Source organism: Corvus hawaiiensis, chromosome 26, assembly GCF_020740725.1.
Source record: "Corvus hawaiiensis isolate bCorHaw1 chromosome 26, bCorHaw1.pri.cur, whole genome shotgun sequence".
Taxonomy (NCBI): Eukaryota; Metazoa; Chordata; class Aves; order Passeriformes; family Corvidae; genus Corvus; species Corvus hawaiiensis.
The window spans coordinates 33,240,766-33,257,386 of record NC_063238.1 but is presented as its reverse complement, the minus strand read 5'-3'; the positions used below and the strand labels follow the sequence as shown (position 1 = coordinate 33,257,386).

The following is a 16,621-nucleotide window of genomic DNA, read 5'->3' as shown; positions in this document are numbered from 1 at the left end:
GGCTGCTGGGAGTTGTAGTTTTCCTCGCCGGCGTCGGCCTGGATGGGAACGGGAGAGCGGAGCGCGGCCAGCGCCGGACACTGAACTAAAAACGAGTCAAAACGTCGCATCCTCGCAGGTAGATGTGTTTATAACGCAGTGCAATAGGTCACTCAGAAACACAGCTGTCGCAGGCGCAGGCCTTGCTGCCGTTCCCTCCTGTTTCCCGCACCCCGCATTACAAGCGCCTCCTGGGGAAGGGACCGCTGACTGGCCCGACGACCCCGTCGCCCGGCAGCGGCGGCTCGCCCCCCGTCCCACCCCCGGGGCGGGACTGCTGGCGGCCGGGGCGGGGCCGGAAGTAACGCGGCGGCTCGGCCGAATTCGGTGGCGCCACGTCTGTTTCGGGGCCCCTTCCGTGACCGGGCGGCGGTGGCGGCGGCGGGAGCGGCTGAACCCTCGTCTCGTCTCTTCCTCAGCAGCCGGTTCGTGGCGAGGCCTCGGCGGCGGCCAGGCGCGGCTGCGACATGTCGGACCTAGGGGACTGGTTCCGAAGTATCCCTCTGATCACCCGCTACTGGTTCGCCGGCTCCATCGCGGTGCCGCTCGTGGGCAAGCTGGGCCTTGTCAGCCCCGTCAACCTCTTCCTCTGGCCTGACGCCTTCATCCACCGCTTCCAGGTACGAGCCACACTACTGCTCCCGGCGTGCCTCGCGGCGTCCGCACCGTAGCTCAGCGTGGTTTGGTGCGCGCGCGGCCTTCTGGGAGTTGTAGTGCACGGCCGCGCTGCGGGGCCTCGCTGGGGCTGCGCGCGGGACCAGCCGCTCCTCCTGTTCCGCGGCCGCGCTGGAGTAGCCGCGCAGCGAGACAACTCTCAGGGGTGACCGGAGCCCCTCCGGCGGGAGCCGAGCCGCCTTCCCGCTCAACCTGTACAGGGCCTGCGGGCTGGGCCCGGATTTAGCCGGTGCTCTGCCCGCAGGCCCTGGGCCCCCACCGTGGTGACGGGCTGCGCGTCCCTGCCAGGGTGACAGAAGGAGGGCTGTTGACCCTGGCAGCCCTGTAGTTCGTCTTGTGCCTCATTCTGGTGTGTTTTTTCCTAAATTTTCTGTGGGAGTTGTTCTGGCAGGCGCTAGATGTTGTGCCGAGGAGCTCTATGGCTGTGACTACAGGTGGCTTGCCTAGCTCTGTGTCATCGTGTGGCCGTGACTTTGGGAGCTGTAACTTTGAGCTTACAGGGTGTGCAAATATCCCAAACTGCAGCTGGCCCAGGAGGTTTTGAGGCAGAGCTACAAGAGAGACATGGAGCTCCTCGGGCAGGTCCAGCGGAGGTCAACAAAGGTGATCAAGGAGCTGGAGGATCTCTCTAATGAGGAATGGCTGAGGGAGCTGGGCCTCTTCAGCCTCGAGGAAAGAGGACTGAGAGGGGACCTCATCAATTTCTCTGAGTGTCAGAGGATGGACAAGTGGCAATGGGCAGAAACTGATGCATGGGAAGTTCCACCTGAACTGGGTGACTATGCGCTGGAACAGATTGACCAGGGAGGCTGTGGAATCGCCCTCACTGGAGATATTCAAGAACTGAGTGCAATCGTATGTCATGTGCTCTAGGACGGCCGTGCTTGAGCAGGGAGGTTGGCCCAGCTGACACACTGTGGTCCCTTTTAACATGACCTATTCTGTAAAGAAGTGCGTCTTTTGCACCTTCTGGTTTGGAATTTGAAAAAGCTTCTGTCAGCTTCTGTGCTTAGGTATGGTGCATGTAAACTAACAACTAACGCCTTGAGGTGTCAGACATGCAGTGTTTCTGAGTGCCTTAGCAATATCAAAAGTGGTCACAAACTGGACATTTTTCCTTGCTCTCTGACATTACAGGTTCAGTGTTGGGGGAGAGCACTCATTGGATGAGCTGAAAGTGGAGGAAGAGAAGGGATTTCAATCTTTAAATTTCTGTTATATTGTCACATTATATCTTCACTGAAGAAGGCTGACTGCAAAAAAAAAAAAATAAAGCTATGGCTCTATCTACCTTGATTCATGTATTGTCCGCAAAGTATAGTAGCATAAATGACTGGTTTTTCCTCTAGTTCTGTTATTCGTTCTTGAACTGTGATGTTCAGGATCCTAATACTCAGTTTGGAAATCTTGCTGCTTAAAGAGCTTGTTCATGAATGACCAGACATTTTCTGTCCTTGCTACGTGCTGCCATGCAGTTGGCTATGCCCAATATTCATAGCTGGGAGACTGTCCCAGAGCAGATCCCAAATGTTCAGAGTATCACATGCTGTCTGGAATGGTACACTAAAGGCTGTGAATTCCTTGGCCTCTGTTCAACAGAGAAGAATGGGTTTTGTATGGCTGTTTTTAAAACAGGGTAGCATCCTTGCCAGTGAGTCTCTTTTGCACTGCAGTAAAGACTCACTACTGCAAAGATGTGATGGAAAGCAGTTTGGAAAGTTGTGTGTTATTTCTGGTGTAGTGTTAATAGCTTTGCTTATCAGATTGAAAAAACCCCACAACTATAAAAGCTGCTGAAGTAGCAGCAATCGATACTTGGGCTATTTTTAATCATCTTCTTGATGTTCCAAGTTTTCATTCATTATCAAGTAATGAATGTAAACAAATAGCCTGTGCATATGAGTTCATTCTGCAGTTTATAAATATATCTTTCTCTTTTGATCTGGACAGATCTGGCGGCCGATAACAGCAACTTTCTTCTTCCCAGTGGGACCTGGAACGGGATTTCTCTACTTGGTGAATTTGTATTTCTTGTATCAATATTCGTCACGATTAGAAACAGGTACGTTATCCATTAAATTATATGCACCTGGTGAACCCTGCCTGGACCTGATAACAGATGGCTCATCTCTCTGCCAGCATATGTTGGTCAATGTGAAACTGCTCTGAAAACTGGTTTTCTGTGGCTGGCTCCTTCGCTTTGGCCATTTAGGATCTGAACTTGATACTTTTTTCAGTAGGAGGGCCTGGTGCTTTTAGTTGCTGGATTTCAGGAAGTGAGTGGGGCAGACTAAAAGATTACATTTACCTCCGTTTTTTTGGATCTGATGTCTTTTATCAGAGAGGGATGATAGAGCATAATGTAATAATGGGTTTATCCATTGAGAGAAAATAACGTCAGTTTTTTCTTGTTTTAACAGGAATGCTAACTTGTGTTATTCTGTTGTTTGCGTTGAATTGAGAGATACCTCCTACAAAAGAAGTCTACCCCTCTGCCTAACAGATACGTGGAAAAGTTAAGAGACTAGAAGGATTTTCAGTTAAGGGGAAAAATCAAGTGAGAAAAGGAGATCCAATAATGGATCATTTCTCTCAGAAGAAGGGGTTGTTGGTACAAAGTAGCTTCAAAACTGGTTTCCTTTTGCACTGCCCAGTTCATTAAAGCTAGACAAAAATTCATTCAACTGGCATAAATAATTAAAGTATTTGCCAAGCCAGACTCCTCCTGAAAGCCTTTGTGAACAAGAATTTCAGTATAGTTCTAATGGAATCTTAGAACTGATGGTGTAAAAGGGAATGCATTGCAAGGTGATGTTTGGGAAGTCCATGAGAGAGAAGAGATCCCTGGCAGACCTGCCATCCAGAGAGTACTGTGGAATCACATTTAAGAAGAGTAGCAGGGAAGGGGAGGAGTAGTGCCAGATGATATTTGGTTGTTTTCTTAGTGAAGGTTAAGTAGTAGTTTAATAGCTAGAAATCATTCCTGCTTCTCTCTGAGCCTTTCTGCAGTAGATCATGAGCACATGAGAGTGCTGGCAGTTGTGACTGGGCAAAGGTAGGTGTAGTAAGAGTTCCTGGTTAATTATGCAAACTAAAAGACCTCACTGCTTGTAGATCTACTTACAAAATGCTCTAGTTGTCTGTGCTGTGGCACAAATACCATTAAAGGGAGTAAATTTCTGCTATACAACACATCTGGATTTTGAAACTGGGAAGTCAGCTGTGTTGTTTGAACCAATGCATTTCTTTTATATTGCAGTTATTTTTCTGGGTATAAATGAAGTCCTTTGTTAGGTTGGCCCTTCTTTCTGTGAAAAAGGCCTGAATCCTTCTGTAGCTGGACGTTGTATAAGTTGCTGATTATGTTTACAGGTGAAGTCAGCATTGGTCTATGCCTCCTTTTGTCTGTGAAACTGAGAAAGTGAAACTTCTATTTTCAGTATTGTGCATGGTTTTTGAGCATACACTGCTGCTTCATGCCAGCTTCAAATTTAGCTGTCAGAAATATCCATATGATTTTGTACTGTGCTTGTGCTTTCCTAACAGGCTGACCTGTAACTTCAGAAGGAAAGGGAGATTGATGTATTTTTGTTTTGCTTTGGTTGGAGAAGAACATAACAAATATCAACAGAGTAAGCAGAATATGCAGAGTTCACTCCCCAGCAGTATGAATAAGATTATGGGTCAGCAGCTCTTCCCAGATGACTGGATTATACCCCAGGCCTCATGGAAGGACCTGTGGATAGAGCTCACCCCATATCTGTACTGAGCTTTTTGGCAGTTTGTAGTCCACTTTCCTTAGATGTTCATCGAAAAGTCAACTTAAATGTCTAATATTCTTGTTAGCAATCTTGTAGATAATGAGAAGCGAAAAATTTAAAAGAATAATAATAGCTTTGATTTCTTCCTATTCTGGAAGGATTCCTGAGCTGGCATTTCTACAGCCTTAGTCAGCTTCTTCTCTTTATTTTTTTTGTTGTATGGCAACAGTAAGGAAAAAAACTTCAGTTCCTGTAGTTTTACAACTTCAAAACATTCTGATGTATTTTTCAAAGCAGGTTTTTTTCCTGTCATGCAATTTGCATGGCTGAACTTAAAACCGATATTTTAGTAATTTTGTTTTACATAGGCTATTCTAAAAAGGTAGTGCTTAAAAGTAGATTTTCTTCCTTTAAAAATACTTACATGAAGCTGAGCAGTGATCACATTAAGCAGTAGCATTCTTTCTAGGCATTTGGATGTTTAATTATGAGCATGTAATTCAGCTTGTCTGTGATGTGCTGAGTGTGTCACTGTCATTCCTGCTGTCACTGTGTTTCACCCTCACCAGTCTGGGTCTTTTTCAACAGTATTCTCAGGCTTTCCTTGCCTGCCTGGGTTTATATGAAAGTTGATGGGAGTCTTGCACAGATGCTGAGGTCTCTGTCAGCCTTTTGCCACAGTTAGCAAGAGCGAGAGCCTCAGGTTTTCACGTTGTTAGGGGGTTGTTTTTTAATCCTTTTCTCTGTCAGGTCTCAAACTCAACATCTAAAGATCATTTCATTTAATATGACCTGCAGGGAATGTTACTCTATTATTTTTGTTTCCAGTGTCCTGAAAAAATTGGTACGTATTTGAAATGGTGAATTAGACAAGCAGTACAGCTTAGAAGGAGGAACAGAATGTGCTGCACATGTGTACCCTCCTTGTCATGTGTGCTAATTTTTTCTGAAGTATAAAAAGCATTGCATCTCTTGAGTCTGATGAGGTGATACGAAGAGGATGCAATTTGCCTAAGTAAGGGCTGGTTTTCACATGACTCAGTCATTAAACTTGGTGTTTCTGCTTTTGCTGTGCACGTGTATTTCCTTATTCTATTCTTCTAACCCACAGTTTCATATGAAGGATGGGGTCCAATTCCATTTTGAAGTCTTATGTAGTTAGAACTACTTACCTCCAGAGTCAGTGTGTTCTTTTTTAGGTGTAGACACTGCTTGTGCTCTAATGTGGTAGGCCGAATGCCTTATTTTTCAGTCCGTAGGTTGTTCTATTCTAAGGCATTTTAAAATTTTAAAAAAAAAATCACAGACCACAGACTGCATGCAAAGCCACTGTTACTAACTGAGCTTTCTTAGGCTCTGAAAAATAAAAATTGTCTTAATTTTATTATCAAAATTTCAGTACCTTTCATAATGATTCTTTTTATTTTCAGGGGCTTTTGATGGAAGGCCAGCAGATTACATGTTCATGCTCCTGTTTAACTGGATCTGCATTGTTGTATCCTCATCATCAAACTTTGAGAAATATTTTGGTTCTCCTGCTTCTGCCTGAAATATGTTCAAAGACTGGGTTTTATCAAGGAACAGTTTTAAAATGTAGCAAACGTTCCCAGGCGAGTTTGTAGAGTTTGTAAGTGTGTAACCTTCCTGAAAAGGCAGTGAGTGGCTTGCAGGGAGAACACTTAAAATGTGCTCACACAAGTGTGCAATGTGGGGACTCAAGCTCTGCTGACACAGAGCTCAGCACGTACTGGGTGAGTGTCCCTGGTGTTTGCTGGGTTGCTTTGCTGAGCTGCTCTTGTGTGGGCTAACACTGAATTTAGTGTGTTAAAGCTGCCATGTGCAAAAGGGACTGATCACTGCCATTCTCTGAAATTCCTGGAGAGATCCTTTACCTGCTGGGTACAAGTCATCTGAGTCTGTGAAAGCAGTGTTGCGATAATCTGCACTGAGACAACTTCCTGAAGAAGCTGGGCTTGTTGGTTTGGGAATGCTGGGAAACACTTCTGTGAGCTGTGCTGTTCCACCTAAATTTTCTTTCAGATCTTGAATACAAAACTGGGAGGAGTTGTTGATAAACCAAATGGTTGTGCCACCATTTAGAGGGATCTTTAGAGGCTGGATAAATGGACTGGTCAGGAATGAAGCTCAGCAAAGGGAAGTGCGGAGTCCTGCTCTTGGCAAGTAACAGCCTGAGGCACCAGGACAGACCAGGAACTGACAGTCTGCAAAGCGTCTTCCAGAAAAGGCTCTGGGTGTCCTGCTGGACACCGAGTTGACCATGAGCCAGCAATATGCCATTATGGCCAAAGTGGCCACCAGCCTCATGGGTTGCCCTAGGCAGAGGATTGCCTGCAGGTTGAGGCAGGTGATTGCTCCTCACTGCTCAGCCTTTGAGAGATGTGTGGTGGCTGCATCCAGCTCTGGGTTCCCAAGTCCAAGGGAGACATGAACATACTGGAGAGAGTCCAGTGAAGGGTCACAAAGATGATGAAAGGGTTGGAGCATTTGTCACATGAGAAGCTGGGAGAGCTGGGATTGTGCAGCCTGGGGTGTCATCATAGAATCATACAGTAGTTTGAACTGGAAGTGACCTGGAAAGCTTATCAACCCCCCTGCAATGAGCAGGGACATCTTCAACTAAATCAGATTGCTCAAAGCCCCATTCAAGCTTACCTTAAATGTTTCCAGGTGTGGAGCATCTACCACCTCTCTCGGTAGAAACCTGTGCCAGTGTTTCACCACCCTCATTGTAAAAAATTTCTTTCTTACATCTAGTCTGAATCAACCTTTTTTTAGTTTAAACCATTACCACTTGTCCTATTGCAAAAGGCCATACTAAAAAAATTTGTCCCCAACTCTCTTAGCCTTTCCCTAAAAGAGAGGTGTTCTATTCCTCCAGTAATTTCTGTCGGCTTCCTCTGGTCCCACTCTAACAGGTCTGTGTCTTTTCTGTGCTGAGGACTCTGGAGCTGGACACTGAATTCCACAAAAGGAAGCACAGGAAATTTCATTTAAGTGTAAGAAAGACCATTTCTCCTGTAAGGGCAGTGAAACACTGACAGGATTGGCAAGAGAAGGTGTGGAACCTCCATCCTTGGTGATGCTCCCATTCTGTCTGTGCTGTTGCTGCCTCCTCGTAGGAATTTGTGGTGGCACAGCAGGTGGAAAAAAGGGAGCGGTGACATCGGTGTGAACCAGATACAGCCAGGAGAGCTGGTGTATAAAAATGCTTTATCAATAGATAATCTCTAGTTGCATTCCACTATATGGAGGGAATTGCTATTCCTGCTAGTCCTGTCGAGCCACAGCTGTAACAAGGTGCATTTAATTATGTTGTTTTAAAGATGATGGTTGTCTTTACTATTGCAGGTTGTTAGCTGTGAGCATTTAATTAATCTAATTGTGACGTATCTTTCTAACTGGTCATTTAAAAGCTTCTAGTTGCTTGTTCCCTGTGTGATTAAGGAGCAACCTGAATGCATGCTCTGGGATAATGCTGGATTTCATTTTATATGTATTCATGAACTGTTAAAAGCATCCTGATCATAGTAAAATCATTCAGTGATTGTTTCTACTCAGCAGTTACTACAACAGATTCTTTGAGCTCCAAGGTGGGAGAGGAGTATTAAAGCCTGCATCAATGCACTTTAAGAAATTGTTTCTTTTCTATGACTCATTGGCAATGTATTGGTACTTTTTAATGATCTGGTATTTCTTTAGTTAGAAAACCAAAATGTCAGTGTTAAACTAATGAAAGAATCCAGCTATTAAACTTTAACGTGCTTTATGCAAGGACTGATGGAGTCTGTAGCTAGCCAGTTTCATCAGGGAGGAAAGGCCAGTGCACCCATCGGCCCTTGGAGTAATGACTTGAGGTGGGAACTTGAAAGGCTGCCAAAAAGCAGTTATTGAAACAAAGTTTGTACATTTCTAGATCATTGGAAATTTTAACTTAAAACAGTGTAGTATCAATTTTGACCGTTAAAGATCTTTGCATGTGTATTCCGTGTGCCTGCAGCTTTTTATTGTTGTAGCCTGTCAGGTTTTTCTGCATTTTCCTTCATGGTGTGATGACAGATAACTGGCTTGGTAATGGATATGCAGGTAAGTGTGGTGCAGTTTCTTAGATAACAATTTTACAAAACTTTATGACTACTTAATGACTTTATAGGGAGCATTATTGACTTAACTGCAGAACATAGTTAAGCTAGGCTGTTCAGATGATATCTGGATGGACTACTGTGTGTGTATTGTTAGTTTTTTAGTTTGGGTTAGCCTCAGCTGAAGGCATAAGCTTGGATCTGACTGCCATACCTAACCCAGTTAGGGAGTTAAGAAGCAAAAATTGTGTCTTTGTGCAGTCAGGAAGTGCTCAGACTTACTAAAATGGGCACAAGATGTCACCTATGCACTATTTCTTTTAATGACTGTGGATCTGCTTTCTTACTTTTCTATTTAAAAATGATTCTTGGGTTTATTAATCTTCTCAAATTTAGTTTAGTACGCCTGTTACTTGCCAACAGAAGATTTTTTTGTGAAAAATGCAGCTTCAGTTTGAGACCAGAACTGTGAAGTGCAAAATCCTCACAGGAATGATTAAGATAGTGGTCTTAAGAATCAGTTTCAGTGAAATAATTCTGCTGTCCCCAGATATCAAGGGTGAAAATAGGGAAGTGTTTTTGGGACACAACAGTGTCAGATAGCTGCATGTCTTCAGTCTGCCTCTGCTGTTCTCATCTTCAATTGTCTCCAGCACCTAAAGACTCCACCAGTATCTGTAGTATTCCATACAGAATTATCTTAACATTTATTAGATCACTTCTCTGGTTCCCTGGTAGACAAAACCAGCGATCATGCATCCCTGGTCAGGAGTGAATTGTGTTAAGGGCTGTCCATAACTTTTTACTTACACTTTTCCATGGGGAAGGTACTACAAAATTTTAGAAAAGCATGCTGGAGTCACCCACACATTATACAAATTTTAGACAAATTTTTGATTGTGTTGATTTGTGTGTTTTTAAAGAGGAACTTAATTATTTTTTTTTAATCTGCATACAAAGTATTGCTTGAAGAAGAATCAGTTTTTTGATGTAAAAGTGTGTTTTTTCTTAGAAATAGGGGTTTTTTTACTCGTCTTGAGTGGCCTTTGTTGAAATTCAGAAGATAGGGGTAGGATAGCTAGGCCTCTATTCCTAAGTCAAATGCTTTCAGATACTAGATATTGTGCTTTTTTTCAGTAATACAAAAAGGGTTTCAGTAAAGACCCTAAGGTTCTTACGTGGGGGAGTCAGAATGTACCACAGGGCTTGTGGAAGGCTGGACTGATGTCAGGGTGCCAGCTTTAATGTGGAACCTGTTAAATAGCAGCACCCCTCAAGGGATGAGTATTGACCTCTTTTCCAAACACAGGAGCTGTTTCACAGCATTCAGCCAGTTCATGGAAATGTTGCTGGGGCAGTCTGCCTTCAGTTCAGAAATCAGCAGATAGCTAAAGCAGTGCTTTGTATTTCTTTCACTAGAAATAGTCCAATCAGCTAATACTGAGTCCATGTAAAGAAGCATTTGAAACAGCCTCAGCTCCTGGCATGGAGCACAGGTTAACTCCAAGCTCTGCCAAGGTGGCTGTGCCAAGGCTGGCTGTGGTACTCTAAAATGGGGATTGACTGGAGCACCTTCCCCCTGTGGCCCTCTCAGGAGGGGGACATAGGTGGCAGTTGGATGGAGAACACTTCATCTGGCATATTAGCTTTGCCCCAGATGAGAATGTTTGGGTCAGTGCCCTGGAAGTGATTGTGGCACAGGTACAGGGCTGACTCTCCTGTAGGTGGGAGCAGAGGAGCTCCCTGCAGCTGCTCTTTCTTGGCACAGGTTGGAGCCCTTTGCTTTGGTATGGTCATGCAAAAGAGAGTACCCCAGTAGGTTCTCCTCCTTAACTTTCTCAATAGTTTTTGAACAGATCCATGGCATGTAGTGGAAGAGATTCTGGGGCAATCTGTAAAGACTTTGGTGATGTACCATGCTTACAAACGACTTCTGAAACATAGCTCCTGCTGCCTGTTTGAGTTTCTTGTGTTTCTGTGAAAGTAATGGTAACTTTGTTCTTTTTTTTTTTTTTTAAACATTGCAGTTGCTGATGATTCCTCTCATCATGTCAGTACTTTATGTGTGGGCCCAGCTGAACAGAGACATGATTGTATCATTTTGGTTTGGAACAAGATTTAAGGTATGTCAGACAGGATATTGGAAAGATTTCTGCCTGCAAGGTGCATATGTAGTGGGTGAGGGGCAAAATATAAATATTCTCTCTTATTAAATGTGACCCATACTCTCACATAGCTGAATACTCCTTGAGATGCAGCAGACAAATTTCTTCAGTCTTCCATGTGGTGTCTCTACTCAGTGTGTCTCTACTGAAAAGATGTCCTGACAATTCATCATTTTGAGAAAAAGGATAACATTTCTGATAAATATTAGCCTGGATAAAAGCTGAATGTAGTGACAAAATGTTGGTATTTTAAATTGTTTTTTTCTGTGTGACCTTGTCTGTTTCTGCCCGTTCTTATAGTGAAGACTCTTTTGATAATTTCCAGGCCTTTTCAAAACTGAAAACTTCAGGACTTTGTTCTAGATGCAGACTTGCTGTGGAACATAGGGTGCAAAAGGCACACTTGCTTATAATGTTTGAAAGAGTATGTTTTGTCTAAAAATGTTAGTGGTTGCTCAGTTTGGAGTAACCTTGTTACATTGAATCTGCTTAAGTTAATAGATCAGGACATGTAATGCCTAAAACATTGAGATTATGATTGTGCTTATTAGTGCAGTGGGATATTGAGAGCAGGTTTACATCCTTAACTTGTACTTACTCTCTCCACTGCGTTCTTTTTCAGGCCTGTTACCTTCCATGGGTTATTCTGGGATTCAACTACATCATTGGTGGATCGTATGTATTTACTTATATGGCCAATTTGAAGTTACAAAAGCTTTTACAGCTATTTAACTTGCTCCTGAATTTAGGAGTAATATTAAAATAAGCTTAAAACTGTGTAATCTGACTGATAATGCTCAGTGTCACATGGTGGTCATTTAACATAAAAGCAAAGAGGAGATGTGCATGTGAGAACTAGAGAATAGAATGTAGGTGAGGGGAAAGTAATGAGAGTTTGGTGTATTTTCTAGTAACTCTATGCATTGGGCCTTCTCCATACTAAGAAAGTAACACACATTAAAGAAAGATGTCATTCCCTGGAACCAGCCATCATTACTGGTTTAGAAACAAATTTAGCTTGACTCTGATAATGCTGTTACTTCTTTCCCTCACAGACTTGTCCAACCTGATCTTTTTTTTCAGTTTGTTAAGCAAGGAAAAACAGCAGTAAGCCCATAGCATGCCATGTTAGCACTTGTTGAATTTTTTGGTCTCTCTTGGGTTTTTTTTGACTAAACCCCATGATGCAGAAATCCCCTCTGTGCACAATCTGCCTCATTGGGGCCCTGCATTCATTGGGGCCTCTTGGTGCCGCTGTAACATAATTAGTGACAATAACAAGTTTGTGGTTGAGTTATAAAAGGAGGAGATGGTACAGCAGAACCAAATTCCCTTTTCTGGCCATGCCTCCTACTGACTCATCCGTCACTTGTGAAAACTACTTCCTGTTAGATACCTGCTGTTTCTATGCATGACAGAAGATACTCAAGGGCCTCCAGTCAGCAGTGTTTTTGCAGAACTGGGAACAAAACAGTTCACTACAGCAGGAGACAGGTTGTCCAGTGAAAACAGCAGTAACGTCTCTAGCTCTGCAGACGATTATTTTGGTCACTAATCGCTATACGGTCTAATTCCCCAATGTAAACAAGTATTTAATTGTGTTTTCAATACAGACTGTAGAGAAGGCTTGGAAGGGAAGGTGGAACAGACTGTTGATTGATGTGCTGGCACAGGAGGTTGGCCCTTCTAAAGAAGTGGCTGAAAAATGCTGAGGGAAGGGAAATTTTCTGTGTGTCACGACCCCAGCAAATCCTGGTGGCAGGTGAACAGAAGATTGTCACTCATTTATTTTCAGAGAAGACAGCATTTGAAACCATTCTTTTTTCTTTTGCTTTACAGAGTCATCAATGAGCTGATAGGAAATCTGGTTGGACATCTGTATTTCTTCTTAATGTTTAAATATCCAATGGATTTGGGAGGAAGGAATTTTCTGTCCACACCTCAGTTCCTGTAAGCTGACTTCATTCTTTACCTCACTGTTTGTTTGGTCCAATTTTTTGTATAGTTCATCAGACATATGTTTGGTGAGATTGTAAAGTGTAAAATACTTTGCTAAGTCAACCTTCTTCAGACTCTCGTATTGACTGAGCTGATGAGTCATAAAAACTGCTGAGTTACTTGTAAATGGCCCATGTGAGAGTTCTTTGTTGCCTCTTGGGATGGCTTATGTCTTTACCCCCCTCTTAAGAGTGAGAGTAAATGTCATGAGTTCTGCTGTTGAATTGAGCTGCAGTAAAGAGAACTCCCTAACAATTATCAGATGGTATATAAAAGAAATTTCATCCTGTAAATGATCTGTTTTCTGTATCCCGATGTATCATTACAGTAGCTACCAGTTCAGCAATGTTTAACAATAAGAACCAGTTGTAGACTTGTTCAGGGCTATAAAAGATTCTGCTTTGCAGTCTGTACCAGTCACCCTGACTGAGACTGCAAGTCTTGGTTTTGGAAGTGCTTTTTCTTGAGATATGTTCACTGTTTTGGCATTGAAATACTATAATCAGAAGCCAAAGTTTGTCGTTCAGTTGCCCTTGTCTGCATCCTTTTGGGCTGTAAATATTCCTCCTCTGTCAAACTTTAGTTAGCAACTCAGTTAACCCTTTTCATAGCATAAAGTGTTGAATTACAGTTACACTTTCTGTACAAGTTTCAATGAATAGGGAAGCTTTATATTCTAATTCTGTGCTTGCAAGCCCATCTGGTAAACCTAATTTTCCATAGAGATTAGAAGACAAGGTTGTTTTTTAAAATGTCTTTCAAGGTGGTAACAGCTCTGAAACTGCCCTCAGTCTTATTGGTTCCGTGCAATTCTCGTTACCATACACATCTCAGAGATGGAAGTTTCCCAGTATTTCCATTTGTCAGTGTGCTGAGGGCTTAGATTTGGAAAGAATTCTCTGAAGTTCTACTGTGAAAAGCTGGTATTTCTGCAAAGTGTATTAGCTAAAAGGAAGAGCATGGAAAAGGTCTGGCATTTACCTCCAAGGTACAGCTGTTTCTCTAACTCCTCCTCCTCTGGTTTGTCCTAGTTACCGCTGGCTGCCAAATAGGAGAGGAGGAGTGTCGGGCTTTGGTGTCCCTCCTGCCAGCATGAGAAGGGCTGCAGAAGATCAGCAGGGTGGTGGAAGACACAACTGGGGCCAAGGTTTCCGGCTAGGGGATCAGTGAAGAATTCCTGCCCTTGGAAAACAGCAACTCTCCGGTTTCAATTGGATGTAGAACCGACTGTTCCTGGTGCAGAGCATGCTTAAGAACTGAGCTCTCTGTAGTACTCTTGGATTTAACTGATTAGAAAGAAAGAATGTTTCTGGTTCAAGAGCAAATTAAAAGCTCCAGAAGGAAAAAAGGTAGATCTTGCTCCAGGTTAGCCAGTAGTGTCCAGTGTGATTCTGCCATTAAAAATAAGCCTTCTTTATACAGTATTGTCTGTCGCAACAGGATCCATTGGCTGTCCTGTTCCATGATGTGATGGAACAAGCTAGTGGTGTCCTGTCTTTCCTGGTATGTTAAAAGCTTTGTTGACCACAGTGAAGTAAAATCTAGTGCAAGGCAGATGTCTCAAATGAGCCCCCCAGATTTAGGAAGCTGACTTTTTCCATAGCTGTGCTTAAGCCCCAGGGTCTTTGGAAATATTATTTAAGTGATATCTCTCTGCTGCATTTGTAAAGCAAATTGCAAATGTTTAATTTCTGTTATTAAGATGTGTTTTGAGCAGAGCTGTTTCTTGCCATGCAGCATTTGTCCTACCTGCTACATCATGGGCTGGGCAAGGCTAAGGATTAGAGGGCTTTTGTTTGAAATGGCAATAACAGATACTCACAGAATTAAAATCTCTGAACTCTTCATGGCATGTTACAAAGCTTGTTCTGGTGAAACTGAAGTTGTCTGGCATGTTTTTTTCCCTGCCAGATCTGTGAATTATTGGCTTCAAGGTTTCTCTTTTGATTGCCAAATTGGATGGCATAAATACTGCTTAAACTAGAAAATGTAACATTGTGGTTAAGGGTACTGACTGCAGCATTGTTTAACTGACTCTTCAACTTTTATCTTAAAAGCTTTAAGACGTCTAAGAATCAAAGCTGGAAATAATCTTTTGCAGGGTGAAGACACAATCTAACAGGTTTACTGCAGGACTCTTTCATTGTCAAATAAGAAATTGCATACACTGTTTATCAGTATCTGTACCTTTTTCTGGTAAAAATTTTTGATGTGGAAAAGGGAATGATTTCTGTACGATAGTTTTCCTTGCACTGGGTTCCCATGGGCAGAGCACATGGCTAAGATGCAGGAAGCTGTACTGCCGGCTTGTTACTGACTCACTGCATGCTCTTGAGCAAACTTCTTACTTATCTCAGTTTTCCCAGCTATAAGAAGGACTCGTGCATGTCTCACAGCATTCTTACAAGACAGCTGCCCCTCACCTCCCTAGCTGGGAGCTGCTAGTGAGCAAGTAAGGCTTAGGTTTACATAAATCCAACACAATTACTCTAAGCTTAACCAAGACCTGTAAGTCAGAATGTAGTTGCTCACTTTTTATTTCATAGTTGGAGGAAGAAGAGCATTGTCACTAGGATGAGTTTCAAGTCTGACTGAATTGTCCTTTAGCATTTGTCTGTTGTTTTACTGGGTAGGTGGGGCATGGACAGCTGTTCTGCCCCAACTTAGGTATCTCAGGTAACTATAAGTTGGTGAAGTGAATCTGGGCTGATACATTTTTATTACTACTTTGTTTCTTCACTAAACTTGGGTTCTGAAGGTATAAAAACTTGTAAATACTACATGATGAAAAGCTGAGTGGAAAATAAGCGGTTAGTCTGGAAATTTAAAAAAATGCATGTTCCGTGTCTTCACTGCAACTCAGTTATGTTGATTTGGCTCGTGGAAAAATGTAGAAAACTGGTAATGATCATACTGTGTGCTTACATTTTACAGGAACTTGGAGTTTAGAGATGACCTGCCATTTTTGCCTATTCAGTGATGAGTTTTAAAGATGCTCTTGTCTCTTTCTTTGTATAAAATGGTAGGTAGAAAAGAGGAGTGCAGTGTTGTAAATACAAATCCATCATTGACCAACAGCTGTTATTTGATGTGGACTTGAGCAGTCTGAGAATCATCATTTTAATAGGAGTCTTTTTAGTCATAGGAATATCACTGTCTTCAAAGCATTTGTCTTCATTTTGAGTCAGGACCCAACTTTTAAGTGAAGATGCAGTAGTTTGTGACTCAGTTAAACCCCTGGCACACACAAACTGCAGAATATCTCTGTATGGAAGGCCCAAAGGAAGGCTTGAGTGAGAGAAAGCACAGCAAAAGTCATTGTACTGGCCCATGGCACTGCATGGGGTCTTGCTTTCTAGTATGTCCTCCTTCTCTAAATTAAGAGGAAAAGGTTTGCAAGGAAAATAGACTTCTTATAAACCTTGATTAGCTTCTGAGCTGCTTCAGGTCAGTTTATTTTGTTTATGGAAAATTCACTTCAGAATTCCGTATTACAAGCTCAGTTTGTTTGTTTCTCATTTTGTCACTTGACCTGAACTGCTGTTTGTCCTCCCACATACATTGATAATGGCAGTCTCTTGTTAAAATGAGTATTTCCTTTCTTATTTTGTACAGATAATTTCCCTTTTTGTAATCAATTTTTGTTGGCAAAGTTTTAAATTAAAATTTTAATCTCTGTTACTGTCTTTGTTTTGCTAAATCATATTTCAGTTTAAGACAAGCCTTGTGATCTGCAGGTCCATGGGTATTGTCTGACAGCTGCACTGTGACACCATCTCCTGCTGTTGATAAAAGTACTCAAGAAAATGACATGCTTTTGGGTGGGAGTCTTATCTTCTCTGATCAGTAGTAAAATCATAAAGGCATTTTCTTTGTCTCTGTT

The 16,621-nt window shown here is 42.5% G+C and overlaps 1 protein-coding gene across 1 annotated transcript; it reads left to right on the top strand.

Annotated features, from left to right (window-relative positions):
• The first annotated feature begins 16 nt into the window (after nt 1-16).
• On the top strand, nt 17-16,419 carry DERL1 (derlin 1). The gene is made up of 9 exons (XM_048287205.1): nt 17-118; nt 459-659; nt 2,665-2,776; nt 5,906-5,970; nt 8,553-8,579; nt 10,603-10,698; nt 11,363-11,415; nt 12,580-12,690; nt 13,770-16,419. The coding sequence occupies exons 2-9, from the start codon at nt 507-509 to the stop codon at nt 13,906-13,908; spliced, it is 756 nt and encodes a 251-aa protein (XP_048143162.1). The 5' UTR covers nt 17-118; nt 459-506; the 3' UTR covers nt 13,909-16,419.
• The last annotated feature ends 202 nt before the right edge of the window (nt 16,420-16,621 follow it).